Source organism: Orcinus orca, chromosome 6 (genome assembly GCF_937001465.1).
Source record: "Orcinus orca chromosome 6, mOrcOrc1.1, whole genome shotgun sequence".
Lineage (NCBI taxonomy): Eukaryota > Metazoa > Chordata > Mammalia > Artiodactyla > Delphinidae > Orcinus > Orcinus orca.
Genome location: NC_064564.1, coordinates 31,979,998 through 31,993,976, shown reverse-complemented (window position 1 = coordinate 31,993,976; position 13,979 = coordinate 31,979,998). Strand labels below are relative to the sequence as shown.

The following is a 13,979-nucleotide window of genomic DNA, read 5'->3' as shown; positions in this document are numbered from 1 at the left end:
GTTTTTCATCAAGGGTACCAAGATAATTCAATGGCGAAAGAATAGGCATTTCAATAAATGGTGCATGGGAGAACTGGATATCCACATGCAACGGAATGAAGTTGGACCTTTACCTCACACCATATACAAAAATTAACTCAAAATGAGTTAAAGACATAAATATAAGAGCTAAAACTATAAAACTTTTAGAAGAAAACATAGGCATAAATCTTCATGACCTTGAATTTGGCAATGGTTTGTTTTTGTCTAAAATAAAAGCACAAGCAACAACAGAAAAAATAAATAAATTAGACTTAATCAAAATTTAAAACTTTTGTGCTTCAAAAGACACCAAGAAAGTGAAAAGACAACCCACAAAAGTGGAGAAAGTATTTGCACATCATATATCTGGTAAGGGACTTGTATCTAAAATACATAAAGAACTCTTACAATTCAATAATAAAAAGACAAAAAAAAAAAACTTTTAATGGGCAAACGACAAATGGCCAACAAGAACATGAAAAGATGCTCAACATCACTAGTCATCAGGGAAATGCAAATTAAAAACACAGTGAGAGACCACTTCACAACTACAGGATAGGTAGAATCAAGAAGTCAGATAAGGGACTTCCCTGGTGGTCCACCAGTAAAGAATCCGCCTTCCAACTCAGGGGACGCAGGGTTTGATCCCTGGTCAGAGAGCTAAGATCCCACGTGCTGCGGGGCAACTAAGCTGGCTGACCACGACTACTGAGCTCGCACGCCTCAACGAGAGAGAGAAAACCCACATGCCACAACTAGAGAAAAGCCCACTAGAGAGAAGCCCACACGCCACAACTAGAGAGAAGCCCGTGCTTCTCAACGAAAGATCCTCCATGCCTCAACAAAGATCCTGCATGCCTCAACAAAGATCCCACATGCCTCAACAAAGATTCCACGTGCCGCAACTAAGACCCAACGCAGCCAGAAAAAAAAAAGTCAGATAATAACAAGTTCTGGTGAACTGAAACCTTCAGACGCTGCTGGTGGGAATGGAAAGTGATACAACCATTTTAGAAAACAGTGTGGCAGTTCCTCAAACAACTAAATATTGAGTTACTCCTAAAAAAGATGAAAATATATGTCCAAACAAAATATTTTACAAGAACATTTATAGTAGAATTCTTCACAGTAGCCCCAAATCAGAAATAACCCAAATGTCCATCAGCTGATGAATGGATAAACAAAATGTGGTCTATACATACAACGGAATATTATTCGGCCATAAAAAAGGAATGAAGCACTGACACTTGCTACACCCTGGATGAACCTTGAAGACATTATGCTAAGTGAAATAAGCCAGTCACAAAGGCCACATATTATATGATTTCATTTTGATGAAATGTTCAGAATAGGCAAAGCTACAGTGACAGAAAGCAGATTAGTGACAGGACTTTGGGGAGAAGTGGGGAGGAATGAGGATGATAAAGCTACAGGGTTTTTTTTGAGGTGATGGAAACATTCTAAAACTGACTGGTGGTGGTGCAGAGCTGTGAATACACTGAACTGTACTCTTTAAATGGATGGATTGTATGGTGTAGGAATTATATCTCAATAAAGGTGGAAAAAAAGAAAATAAAAAAGAAGCCAGAGAGGAAAAATACCTTATCCACTGAGCAGCAAGGCTAAGAGTTATACTGAATTTCTCACCAGAAACCATGCCCTCAAGTCGAGCATGGGATGAGACATTTAAAGTGTTAAAAGAAAAAACCCACCAACTTAGACTTCTGTGTCCATCAAATTATCCTTCAAAAGTGAAGAAGAAGTAAAGACTTTGTAAAGACTTTGTCAGACAAACAGAAACTGTCTTCCAGCTGTGAAGGGACAAGGGTGTTTCAGAGCAGCTGTCTGTACAACCTCACGTTCATGCAGTCACGGTGCCCCCCTCACCAGAAACCATTTCCTGTGGCCCTGATCCTGCTCTCTGCCCTCGGTCCTCATATAGGACAAGGCTGTGCAGGGGGAGGGTGTGCTCTAAGAAGACCTAGGGACACCCCACCAGGCCATGGACACAGAGGAAAGCCCACAGCCATTTGACACCAGGACCTGCCACCTCCAGAGGATGGTCTCAGGCTGGACGCCAGCCCCCACTCCTGGTCCATAAAATGGGGACGGTAGCCTCTCTCTCAGGAAGGTTCCATGGGAAGGCCCATACCAGGTGGGGGAGGTAGGTCCCTTCCCTCCCGGGCTGTGAAGAGGGTCCCCATAAACTGTCCTTGGAGGTGCTGAGAAGGGAGAGATCAGCCCCCATGCCGGGAGCACCTGGAGTTTCGGGGACTGTGCTGCTCCCCCAGAGGGAAACTCATGGCCCTGGAGCCCTAGTGGTGGGGTACGTATCCAGACCTCGGAGGGAGCAGGCAGGCTGGAGAGGAAAAGGCTGCCACCTGCTCACCTGGGAAAGGTCCGACTCCGCAATTCCTTGATGAAGAGCTGGCTGCCATTCTGCACGGGCTTCACTTCAGGAGTCTGCCCCGGGCCATGTTTGTGCCAGGTTCGCTTCTTTTTCACTGTGGGGGAACAAGAGGCAGGTCATCACCCACAGCCCCCTCCCCTTGCCTCCAGGGACCCGGCCGGGAGGGCAGCCACCGTGAATGCCGCAAGACTCAGACCCCTCAGAGGCAAAGAACTTGGGGTTCCCTGTCCCTGGCCCACCCAGCCTCCCCTGCCTCTTAGGACCCCAAGTTGTCACATGGTCAGGAGCCCCCACCCTCCACATCCTTAAGTCACAGCCCCCACCTCACCTCCCGACCTGCCAGCTCAGACGATGCACCCGAAAGCTGGGGCCTTCCTGGGACCCCATGTCACTCAGCACTCAGTCTGCTGAGAACTCGTCAGAGGCACCTCCTGAGAAGGTCCCACTAAGGCTCACTATTCAGGACCCCTCCCACCTGGCCTCCCCTCAGATTTGCCCTCAAACAGCACCAACCCTGTCCTTCCCTGCTGGGACCTTTGCTGCCATGACAGACCACAACTCACAGGCAGGGCAGGCCAGCGTCACCTGCTGTGCCCTCTGCCCTCCCCACCCCCTGCCCACTCCCTCAGGCTGTCCTGTTGTCACACATGCTCCAAGGGCACTGGACACACCCACCTTGGACTTTTTACAAGTGAGCATACACACCTGTCCCTACTGGGCTGTGACACATGTGTGCACACACATACACATGCATGCGCACCCACACACAAGCACACATGCCCCTACTGGACTGGGACAGGCATGTGCACACTAGCACACACATACACACACACACACGCAAGCACAAACGCGCACACGCATACACACTAACGTTTGCCCCTACTGGACTTTGAGCCCCCAGAGGGAAGGAAGCTATTTCCTTGATACCCTTGCCCCCATTCAGGGCAGCCACAGATAACTCGGTGAGTGAAGATGGGCCAGGCATGGAGACCATCCCTGGGGACTGCCTGGAAGGGTTTGAAACAGGCTGAGATGAGACTGGAGGTGAGGGAGAGCTGGTGGGGCCCTCAGGGTGCCTGTCCTTCACAGATGGGGACAGGGTGGGGGCTGCAGTCCTCCTGCATCCCGGTGGTTGTGGGGATGAAGGGAGCTGACAACTGCCCCGAGTAGGACCTGCCTAAAGCAAGAAGGGGAAAGCGCTCGGTGGATGGTGGCTGAGCTGACCTCTGTTCCAAACTGCCACCCCTTCCCCGTCACATCAAGTCATAGCTCCTTGAGACTGTCTCCTACAACAGGTGATATTTACATCATGCTTGGTCTCCAAGACCAAGGTGTGAGTGGATACTATGGAAATCTGTCGAGATCCTACGAAGGGAGGTCTGGAGCTGGAACTTCTGGTGGCAGCACCGGCACAGACAGGAGATCCAAAGGGATCCGACTATCTTGTAGTCATGTGACCCTAAGCAAGTTACTAGGTATCTCTGTGCTTCATCATTAATGCTAGTCCTGGCTTCCCAGGCTCCTCGTGAGCATCGAGTGCCCTGTGTCAGAAGGCCATGTGGGGAAACCAAGTCTTGGAGGGGGCATGCAGCCCAGCGATAGCAGACATGCAGGGGAGCAGTGGGCAGCAGGAGAGAGAAGCAGCATCTCCATTGCCTGCCAGGAGCTGGGCCTGAGAAGTGCATGCTGACCAGGGGCCAGTGGCAGTCCTGGGCCACCTGGGCTTCCCAGGCCCTCACCCGGGACTGGGCAGCTCCAAGAACCTCGTGGAGAGGCTGGAATACACCTGATACTGTGGCTGGAGCAGGTATGCTGGGACAACAGCCAAAGATGAAGCTGTGAGGCAGGGTCTGAGCTCCATGGGGCTACCCTTGAACCCCTCTGCAGCCCTGGCTGGTGGGCTCCCTCCCTCCCCAGGTCCCATGACCCTCCTAAGCCCAGAGGCTGGGCCTTCTCCTGCCTATGGTGGCCCAAGGCACCCTCTGACAAGGTGCCCAGGAGACAGCAGGAAGCTGGTGGGTTTCAGTGGGCCCCCCGGGTTATGGGGGCAAGAGGTGTCCCTAAGGCATTCAGCACCAGAGCCCGGCCCACCGTCCTAAGCGTGGTTCATCCCACCAGGAAGATGTGACAGCTACACCCGCCTCAGGCAGGAGGAAAGTAAGAAATTAGTAAGTAACCTCTGAAGCAGTCATAGCGCTAACAAGAGGCAACACCAGGATTCAGAACCACTTTAAGGGCCATGTCACCCGCTTCCCGTGAGCCTTCGTGTCAGTAAGGATACCTTGCCGAGTTCCCACAGGGACTCCTGGGTCTCACTCTAAATCTGTGAATTGCGTAAACCTGTGAGGGTCACAGACCAAAATCAGTCCAAGGGACAGGTGGCAACAGCGTGGGGAGAGAACCCTGAGATCTGGTAAGACACGCAAAGCTAGAGGGATATGGCCTCAGGCCCAGCTCACCCTGGGAACTCCGCCTCCATCCCATCATGGTGCTCCATTCCCCAACTCTATCCTGTTCAGGTCCTCCCCCTGCCATCCCCACCTCACTGTGCCCATCACAAATCTCACCCAGGCCAGGGCAAGGAAAGGAGGCAGGCTCATGGGCTTAGGTGGCCCCCAGGGGGCACAGGGTCATCGAGGGGCCTTACTGTGGAAGGTGTGACTGGAATCCAAGCAGAAAAAACCAACCAGTGTGTCACAGACAGGCTCTGGTCAGGGCACACACATGTAAAATAAAGGGTGATGGGCAATCTAGGAGTGCACACTGGCGGAAGATGCTAAAACCAGTGCCTTCGTCCCTGATGGGCACACGGGCCTCAATAACAACAAGAAGTCTGGTTCACAGAATTTACAAATCACATACGCACGCACACACGCGTGCACACATGCAAGACACACATACACACACACAGCCAAGGAGGGGCTGCCAGGTCCTGCCAGGCTGAAGTCCCACACTGTCTGCTGATCTAGAACAGCGCTCACAGAGGTGGCCCTGCCCCCCACCCTCCCTGAGCACCTCCCAGGGTAGCGCCTACCCAGGCACTCAGCTCTATATGGCAGGGGGTTGTCTCCCGGCCCCAGCCCTGATCAGCCCCCCACCCCACACCCAGGGCCACGAGATGCAGGACCTGGGTCCACACCCTGTTTGTCTCTCCTAGGCCCTGAGCTTTCCTGGAGGTTCATGAGGTGCCAGAAATTCAGGTTAAGCCACGGGGTGACAGTCATCCTCCTGTATCTGCTGCAAAGCAGTTACCAGGAGGATCGGGTCGTTTAGGGGAGTTGTGTTGTGAGCATCAGTGCTGCCAACTTCTAGGGGTATGAGGGTAAGTCAGGAACTTGAGAATCTTCATGCCTAGGAAGTTCAGAAGCCACCAGGCCTTTTCTTCTTCATCTTCTCATGCACTTACCTCATGCCCACATGCGCTGGAGGGCAGAGCACAAGAGCCGAAAGGAATACAGCTCCCATGGTCACTTAGTGATGATGGGGCACAGGCCAGGCACAAAGAGAGGCCCAAGAAAAGTCAAGGAGAGGTGAGACCCCACTTCACCCAGCTTCCCAAGGGGCTGGGCTGGGCTCCCTTGGCTGGCCACGACTCACAGAACAGGGGTGCTGGAGGTGGGCTTTCACCCTGTGCTGGTGTCCTCCCTCTATGCCCACTGGATCCACAGGACTCACTCCACAAGGGCTACAGGGGTCCAGCCCCAGAAGGTCATGGCACTTCCCCCACGTAGACCCGGCCTTAGAACTTGCCACCCAGCCATGATGTGGGCCACCCTGGAGGAGCCTGTGCCTTGGGGAGCCCCCACTGGGCCTCCCACACCCCCAGAGGGCCAGATGGAAGGGGAGGAGGATAAAGTCCTTGTAATGCACAAATAGTTTGAGAAAGGGAATTCTTTTGCATTTCAAAAATACAAAATTCCTTGGCTGTATACTTCAATTAAAAAAAAAAAACAACTATTATTTTTCCTCCCTGTACTCTTACTTATTAATAATGTAGAACTGACAGGAAATAAAATGTTTTTCATTGCTGGAAAAAAAGAAGAGAGAGAGAGAAAGGTGAACACCTAAGATTCCACGCAGGGGGTGCTAGAGAAGGGAAGGAGAGCAAATCTGCAACAATGCACATTCCTGGACCCCTGCAGAGAGATGGCCAGCTGGGCAGAGCTGGGCAGGGCTGGGATGGATGGTCCCTTGGACATATCCCAGCCTATGTACCCATCTCAGGTTGCCTGGTCACTGCAAATGCTGGACTTTGCAACGCCTGCCCAGGACTTTGAAGGCTGGTGGGCTCTTTGCAAAGGCCGTGAGGGGCCCCAGCTGCATGTGCAGGCAGGAGATAATCAGGAGGGGCCACAGTGGGCCCAGCAAAGCCATGAGGGGCAATAAATGAGGCAGGAGGTGGTTCCTAGATACCAGAGTCCCCTGGCTGCAACTACACAGGGCGGTTCACATCAGCAAGGTGGGGTCCAGTTGGGGTTGGGGTCAAGGCCAAGCAGAGACCCTGCCCCCATAGTCAGATCCGAGGAGCAGCAGCATGGTGCTATACTTACGGGTGGACTTCCCATGGGTTTTCTCACAGTTTGGGCAGTGGTATATGTCGATGTCTGGGGCCTCCTCCTCTTCCACTCCAACACAGCTGAAACGAAGGAGAAACAGACATCATTAACCAGCAGTCAGCTGACTCCTCAAGAGCTTCCCCTGCAAAGATCTGCAGCACCTCCCACTCACTTTTCAAGAGGAAGGGCAGGGTAGCATGAGGGCAGCTGGGGCAGGGTGTGTGTGAGGACAGTGGCCCACATGGATGGGATGGGAGACTCGAAGTAGAGAGGGAGGGTCAAGGAAGACCTCACCATATGTGACTGGGAAAGGCAGAGGGAACCAGCCATCCTTTGGGCCTTCCTCCATGAGGGCCATTACTGCCCTGTCCCCACAGAGCCCAGGGAGGTTGAGGCGGGGGGGGGGGGGGGGCCGTGTCTCAGAGCCAGGGCACCCCCACCATTTCACCATAGGTAGTTTGCAGCCATAGGCAGGGCCCCTCCAGACCCCATGAAGGGGACGGCTTTAAGTCACCTTCCCCAGGGAGCTGTACCATGGTGCTGGAACAACTGGATATCAAAACGGTGAAGTTGAACCCCTACCTCACACCATATACAAAAAATTAACTGAAGATGGATTAACAATCTAAATATAAGAGCTATAACACCCTTAGAAGAAAACACAGGAGTGAATCTTCATGACCTTGGATTTGGGCATGGATTCCTAGAAATGACACCAAAAGCACAAGAAACAAAAGGAAAAAGACATAAATTAGACATCATCAAACTTTAAAACTTTTCTGCATTAAAGGACACTATCAAGAAAGTGAAAAGGCACTATGCAGAATGGGAGAAAATATTTGCAAATCATATTACCTGATAAGGGTCTATCATGCAGAATGCATAAAGAACTTTACAACTTAACAACAAAAAGACAAATCAATTTAAAAATGGTCAAAGGATCTGAATAGACATTTCTCCAAAGAAGAAATACAAATGGCCAAGAAGCTCATGAAGAGAAGCTCAACAGCCTTAAGTCATCTGGATGCCACTGAAATGCAAATCAAAACCATGAGATACCACTATCCACTCACTAGGATGGCTATAATTTTAAAAAGAAAAAAACAAACAGGAAACTAGCAAGTGCTGGTGAAGATGTGGAGAAATTAGAACCCTCTCACATTCATGGTAGGAACATAAAATGGTACATTTTCTATGCAAAACAGTATGGTGGTTCCTCAAAAGGTTAAACAGAAAATTATAATATGACCTGGCAATTCCACTCCAAGGTATAGACCCACAAAGAACTAAGAACAGTTTCTCAAACAAATCCTTGTATACAAATGTTAACAGCAGCATTAGTCACAATAGCCAAAAGATGGAAGCAACCCAAATGTCTGTCAACTGATGAATGGCTGAACAAATTGCAGTGCCGCCATACAATGGAGTAGTATTCAGCCTTAAAAAGGAATGAAGTGCTGATGCACACTACAACAAGGATGAGCCTCAAAAGCATTGTGCTGAGTGAAGGAAACCAGACATAGAAGGCCACACATTGTGATTCCATTTACATGATCATGCCCAGAATAGGTAAATGCAGAGAGACAGAGGCCGACTGGCAGCACCAGAGGGTGGGGGCAGAGGGGAATGGGGAGTGACTGTTTAGTGCACACAGAGTTTCCTTTTGGTATGAAAATGTTCTGGAACTAGATAGAGGTGATGGTTGCACAACACTGTGAATGTATTAAATGCCACCAAATTGTTCGCTTTAAAATGGTTTAATTTTATGTGATGTGAATTTTATCTCAAAAAAGAAAGAGAAAAGAACCTGGTGGCCCTGTGAGAGTGACACCACCCATCATCACTAAGGCTGGCTGAGTGCTGACTCTGCATCTGGTAGCATCAAGAACTCTACATTCATTTTTTTGCAACAACCTTGCGGTAATCGGGATAATTATCATTAGCCCTATTGTACAATGAGGAAACTGAGGCACGAGAGGTTAGCTGTCTGCCCACACCCAAAGGTCTCCTCACCGTTCAGAGGGACAGTTCTCCCCCCACCCTCAGCCACTGGCCCAGGAGGAGCACTCAGCAGACAAGACCCTCTGCAGGCCACCAACGCCCCAGGGTCCCTGGGCAGGACACTGCCTGCCACAGCTGCTGCAGTCCGACAGCCCTGGGAACAGAGCCTGAAGGCCCGAAAGACCTTGGCAAGTGTTTTTTGAAAACATAAAGTTCGGTCTTCACTTCAGAACGTAAACGGTAATAAAGTGAAAGAAATCTAAAGAGTCAGATGTCAAAGACAAAGCCATCAAAATCAGAACATGAGGGCACATTTGCTCTCATGACGCAAAGTGACTTTCTAAACAAACAAACAAACAAAAAAGAAAATGGAAAGGAAAACGGAGAGGACACTGATGGATTGAAACAGTGCTCCAAATCATGAAAACAAACTTCAAAGTGCTATGAAAAGTATGTACAGCAAATATAGCAAAGTTTTTCTACTCTTCCTCCATGAACTATATACTGTGGGGATCTCCCAACAGAACAGGGCAGAGCCAGGAACAGAATAGGCACATGCTACAGCTGTGTGAGAAGGATACCCAACCTCACTAACCACCCATGAAAGGCAAGCTAAAATCACAATACATATCATTTTCAACTGACAAATTAACCAAAACCGAACACATTAAACTGGTAGCATGCCACATTGGCAAAGGCACAGTGAGGACAGTAAACACAGCCAGATCTTCCCAGCCCCCAGGCATGGGGCACTCCCTGGAGGCTGGGGCAGCAGAGGACAGCTTCTCTCCACCCAGGAGGAGGAAGAGCTGGCTCACCTGAACCCCCACCCCCTAGCCAGGGCTAGCCCACCAGGCCTGACCCTCTGCTCCTTCCCTACCAGTCTTCTCCAAGCCCCAGCCTTCCAGAGTCAGGCTACAGAAGGGTCCTGTGCCTTGGGCCTCCTCTGCATGGCAGGCCCCGAGCTGGCTGTCCTCAGTTTGCTCATCCATAAAGTGGGCTCATGATACCAGCGATCACACCAGGGTGAAGATGGCTCAAACCCAGCAACTGTAGAACTGGGCACACAGTGAGCCCCCATCACCCATACCCACCAGGAGCCATGGACTGAGACAAAGGCAGAGCCCTGCAACTGCTCAGGATTGGCCAGGTCCAGAGACTGGACCCAGAAGTTACACCCCACGTCCACACCTGGAGTCCTGTGAAAATTAATAAACAGACCCTCATTTAAAATGGAGTCAGGAGGCCATAAGGGAGAGCTCTTACACCCTATCACTCAGTGTCAATTATAGACCCAGAGGAAGAGACTACACCTTTGTATCTCCAACAGGAAGAATGTTACTACTTTACTACCCAGAAGGAGGAAGAATTTCTCCTTGCCTGGCAACAGCCCAGCCAACCAAAGGCTGTCACACTTAGCCAATGAAAGCCACTATATTTCGAACTCCCAGTTTCCTCCAATGGACTCTTGTTTTACAACAGCTCCTCCCAACTCTCCCTTCTCCTTTATAAAAGAATGTTACTCTCCTTTGTTCCCTGGACTTTCCTGTGGCTTGCCAGAGATTGCATGTCCCAAATTGCAGTTCTTTGCTGTGCCTGAATAAACCCATTTTGCTGGTAAAACAGCTGGCTGTGTTATGATTTTAGGTCAACAGTGCATACTGCACGTCCACACTGGACAGGGGCTCCAGGCTATCTTCTCACTGGCAGCCCCTGGAGCTCACAAACACTGAGGATGGCCGACCTCCCCTGATGGGTCTGCCTCTGTCCCATGGCCCGGTGTGAACCCCTGCCTGCCCAGGTCCCAGGGGCTCCAGGGACAAACAAGGAGGCTGCAGCAGGTTCTGCTGCAAGGCCTCTATGTGCCGGCACTGACCCTACAGGTGGGCAGGATGTCTGAGGTCAGATGACACAGACTTAGGGCCCTTTCAGGAGGTCGGGAGTCAGGTGCACCTTGGAAGGTCCAAGGGGCTTCTCTGATGGAGGCTCCAGGTCAATCAAAAGGAAGGAAACCAATGTGCCTTAAAATACAAAACCCCACTTGGCGTTCCTCAGGCCTAGTTACTGGGACTGGCTCCCCAAACACTACCTGCTGGTCCCACGCATCCCTGAAGCCTCACCATGCTCTGGAAAGCCCACGGCAGGGGCCCCTGTGACAGGTGTGGAAGCTGAGACACAGGGGTCACGACCATGTGCACTGTGCATGACACCCCAACTCCACCCCTGGGGGTCTTTAGAACACCACCACCTGGTGGGCTCAGGTCTCACCTGGGCCAGGATGGGTCTGGCTGTTTGCTATGTTGTGCAGGAAGGCCCCGGGACTGAAAGAGAAAGTGAGAAGCAGGGAAGGTGGGTTCTGTTCTGCTGGGAACACCTTAGAGCTACCCCTCACCTAGGAGAGGCAGACAGGCCACCCACCCCATGGAGACCACTGCTGGCTCACAACAAGAGCTGGGCACCCAAGGACTGCCCTGATGGACGTGGGGGGCTCAGCACACCCAGCCTGCTAGTCCTCCTGTGTCTACAGCAAGGCACCCAAGAGCCTCGCCTGTCTCCTGCCCCCTGCCCCTTGTAGGACTGCAACAGACGAAAGCTCTATGAGGATACAATGAGCTTCTTGGTGGAAGGTGGGCATCACTCTCCTGGGAAGCAGGCACTAGAGGCTGCCATACACTCCAGGCCCAAGCAGGGGCTCGAAGTTACCTGCAAATGGTCCAAGGGAAAAAGGAGGATGAGGGGCATCACCTGCAAGCTGGGCCCTGGACATGTCCGGGCCCAGCTGCATCCGTGTCCCCAAGATCATCACAACTGCACAAGGTAGCCCCAGCTGCAGCCTGGGAGGGTCAGCCAGGCCTTGGGCTGGGCTGGCCAGGTGAGCACACTGTGGTGACTGGGGGAGGGCATGAGGGTAAGAGGGAGAGGGGCAGAGGCAGGGAGAGAGAGTGGGGGAGGTAACTCAGGGCACAGGGGAAAAGACCAGCAGCTGGGAGAGGTGTTGTGGGGCCAAGGCAGGGGAGCCCTACACAAACCTCAAGGCTAGATGGGGACAGAATCACCCAGGACATCAGTTCTGAAACAGAGCTCCAACTGCGACAGCCCTGACACCTTGGAGAAAAGACGCATTCAGCCAGATAATTGTGGCGTTTGTCCTTTTTAACTCTGGTGAGAGCAGCAGTCACCCAAGCACCCCATAGGCCACATGGCTTCCTAAAGGACAGAAGCTTCAGGGGCCAAACCCAGCCTGCCCAGCCCCAGTGCCCAGGATGGAAAGCCGTGGCCCACCCAGGGGGTGGGCAGCAGGCAGAAGCACAGGCTGCCAGGGCCACCTAAGACATCAACACGGATCCTGCTGACCCCGCTTTCCCTCCCTTGGAGAGAACCCAGGTCGCTGGTACCCAGGACTCCAGGTGCCTAGGAGAAGACTCAAATGAATGAGTGATGTTTCCACCAACCTGTAGACCTCCCAGGGGCCCAGGGATGGCTCTGCCCATGTGACAGCTGAGGGAGAGGCTGGGACACAGACCGAGGTTGGACCCAGGCCTCACAGCATAAAGGGAACCTGGAAACCACCTGCCCGGCACACGCAGACGGTAATGCAGAATGCTCTGTGCGGGCAGGATACTGCTAAACTAATTTAAAAATAAAAAGAATGAGGTAGATTTTTACATCCTGACATGGAAAGATATCCACAGTAATTATAAACTGAAAAATCGTAGGTAATAGGAGAATGTGTATGGTATAATTTCTTTTGGTGGAAAACCCAGAACAAAATTATGGGGTGTGTGAATGTGTGTGTGTGTGTGTGTGTGTGTGTGCGCGCGCGCGCGTGAGTGTATGTGCACTGCATGTATGTGTGCATACATATGTAAGTTGCACACGTGTGCATACATGTGTGTGCAAGTGTGTGTGGGGGCCCATGTGTTCCTGTCTATGTGCTCATTCAGTCCACCGCACTCACCTTGACACTGAGGGGGCAGGTGATGAGAAACAAGGAGAGATGCAGCTGCATTTTCAGGGGCTCACGACCCAGTGGGGCCGGGAACTGGTTTGATCTGAGCCACCAGCAACCCCAGCATGCCAGAAAGTCAACCCCAAACAAATATTAAAGGTAATTTGGTACCCAGAGCCCAGTGAATAGAAAGACAACAGAATTTTCAAAGGCAGAGGTGAGTGGGGGATAAGACACCAAAGAAAATGACCAAGAAAAAGGGAACTGAGGGGTGGGAGGCTGCAGATTTCAGACACTTGCAAAGGTGGCAAAATCGTCAGAATTGCCAAAGTGGCCAGCCACCCTTGGGAAGTCCTGCTCCCAAGGAAGCCTGGGTTCCCTGCTCTTTGTGCAAAATCTGAATCTGCCTCTTGGAGATGCTCTGGTTGTGAGACCCTTGTGACACCAAGGGCCAGGGGGACCGAGAGAGGAAGTGGCTCTTCTGAGGTCGTCCCACAGTAATCCCTGCTCTGCCATCCAATAGGGCGACTTCCGGCAGGACTTTCTAGAATCCCAGCCCCAAGCATGCAGGGTATGACCTCATGGTGAGAGCCCTGCCAGAGGAGCTCCCCAGGGCACAGGCTCCTGGCCCGGCCTGGGCACCCCACCACACTCCTCTGCTCAGCCTTTGAGAATCAAGGCTGGAATTTTCTCATGAATCCACAATTAGATTGCATTGTGGTTTTTTTCTATTGTGTTGTCAAGAATGTTGATTTAACATAAACCAAAACTTCTGTAACACTGTTTTGACTTTTTTTTAAGTCAGGGGAGGAGCCTCAAAAAAGGAAGTGGCCCCTGTCAATTCCCGAGGGGAGGGGGACGGGCAAACCTCGCCTCACATGCCAGCCCCTGCAATGTAAAGCACCGAGGAGCTCAGAGGTGGCACAGTTGACGTGTCAATAATGGTCATGATGCAGGTGGGGCCACTGGGACCAGGCACTCATCCTGCCCATGGAGGAATTAACATAGGAAGCAGTCTCCCCAAATATGGTCGTGTGTGCCA

The 13,979-nt window shown here is 51.5% G+C and overlaps 1 protein-coding gene across 4 annotated transcripts in view; it reads right to left on the bottom strand.

Moving 5' to 3' along the window:
* Positions 1-13,979, bottom strand: part of PHF2 (PHD finger protein 2) — a 95,326-nt gene that overhangs the window by 35,685 nt on the left and 45,662 nt on the right. For all 4 annotated transcript variants that reach the window (XM_033413664.2, XM_033413661.2, XM_033413663.2 and 1 more), the window contains exons 2-3: positions 6,982-7,067; positions 2,411-2,525 (exon numbers count right to left, since the gene is read on the bottom strand). Coding sequence is in view for 3 of the 4 variants with exons in the window: in XM_033413661.2 (XP_033269552.2) it covers positions 2,411-2,525; positions 6,982-7,067 (201 nt within the window). In the remaining variant the exon portion in view is untranslated. The remainder of the gene's footprint in view (positions 1-2,410; positions 2,526-6,981; positions 7,068-13,979) is intronic.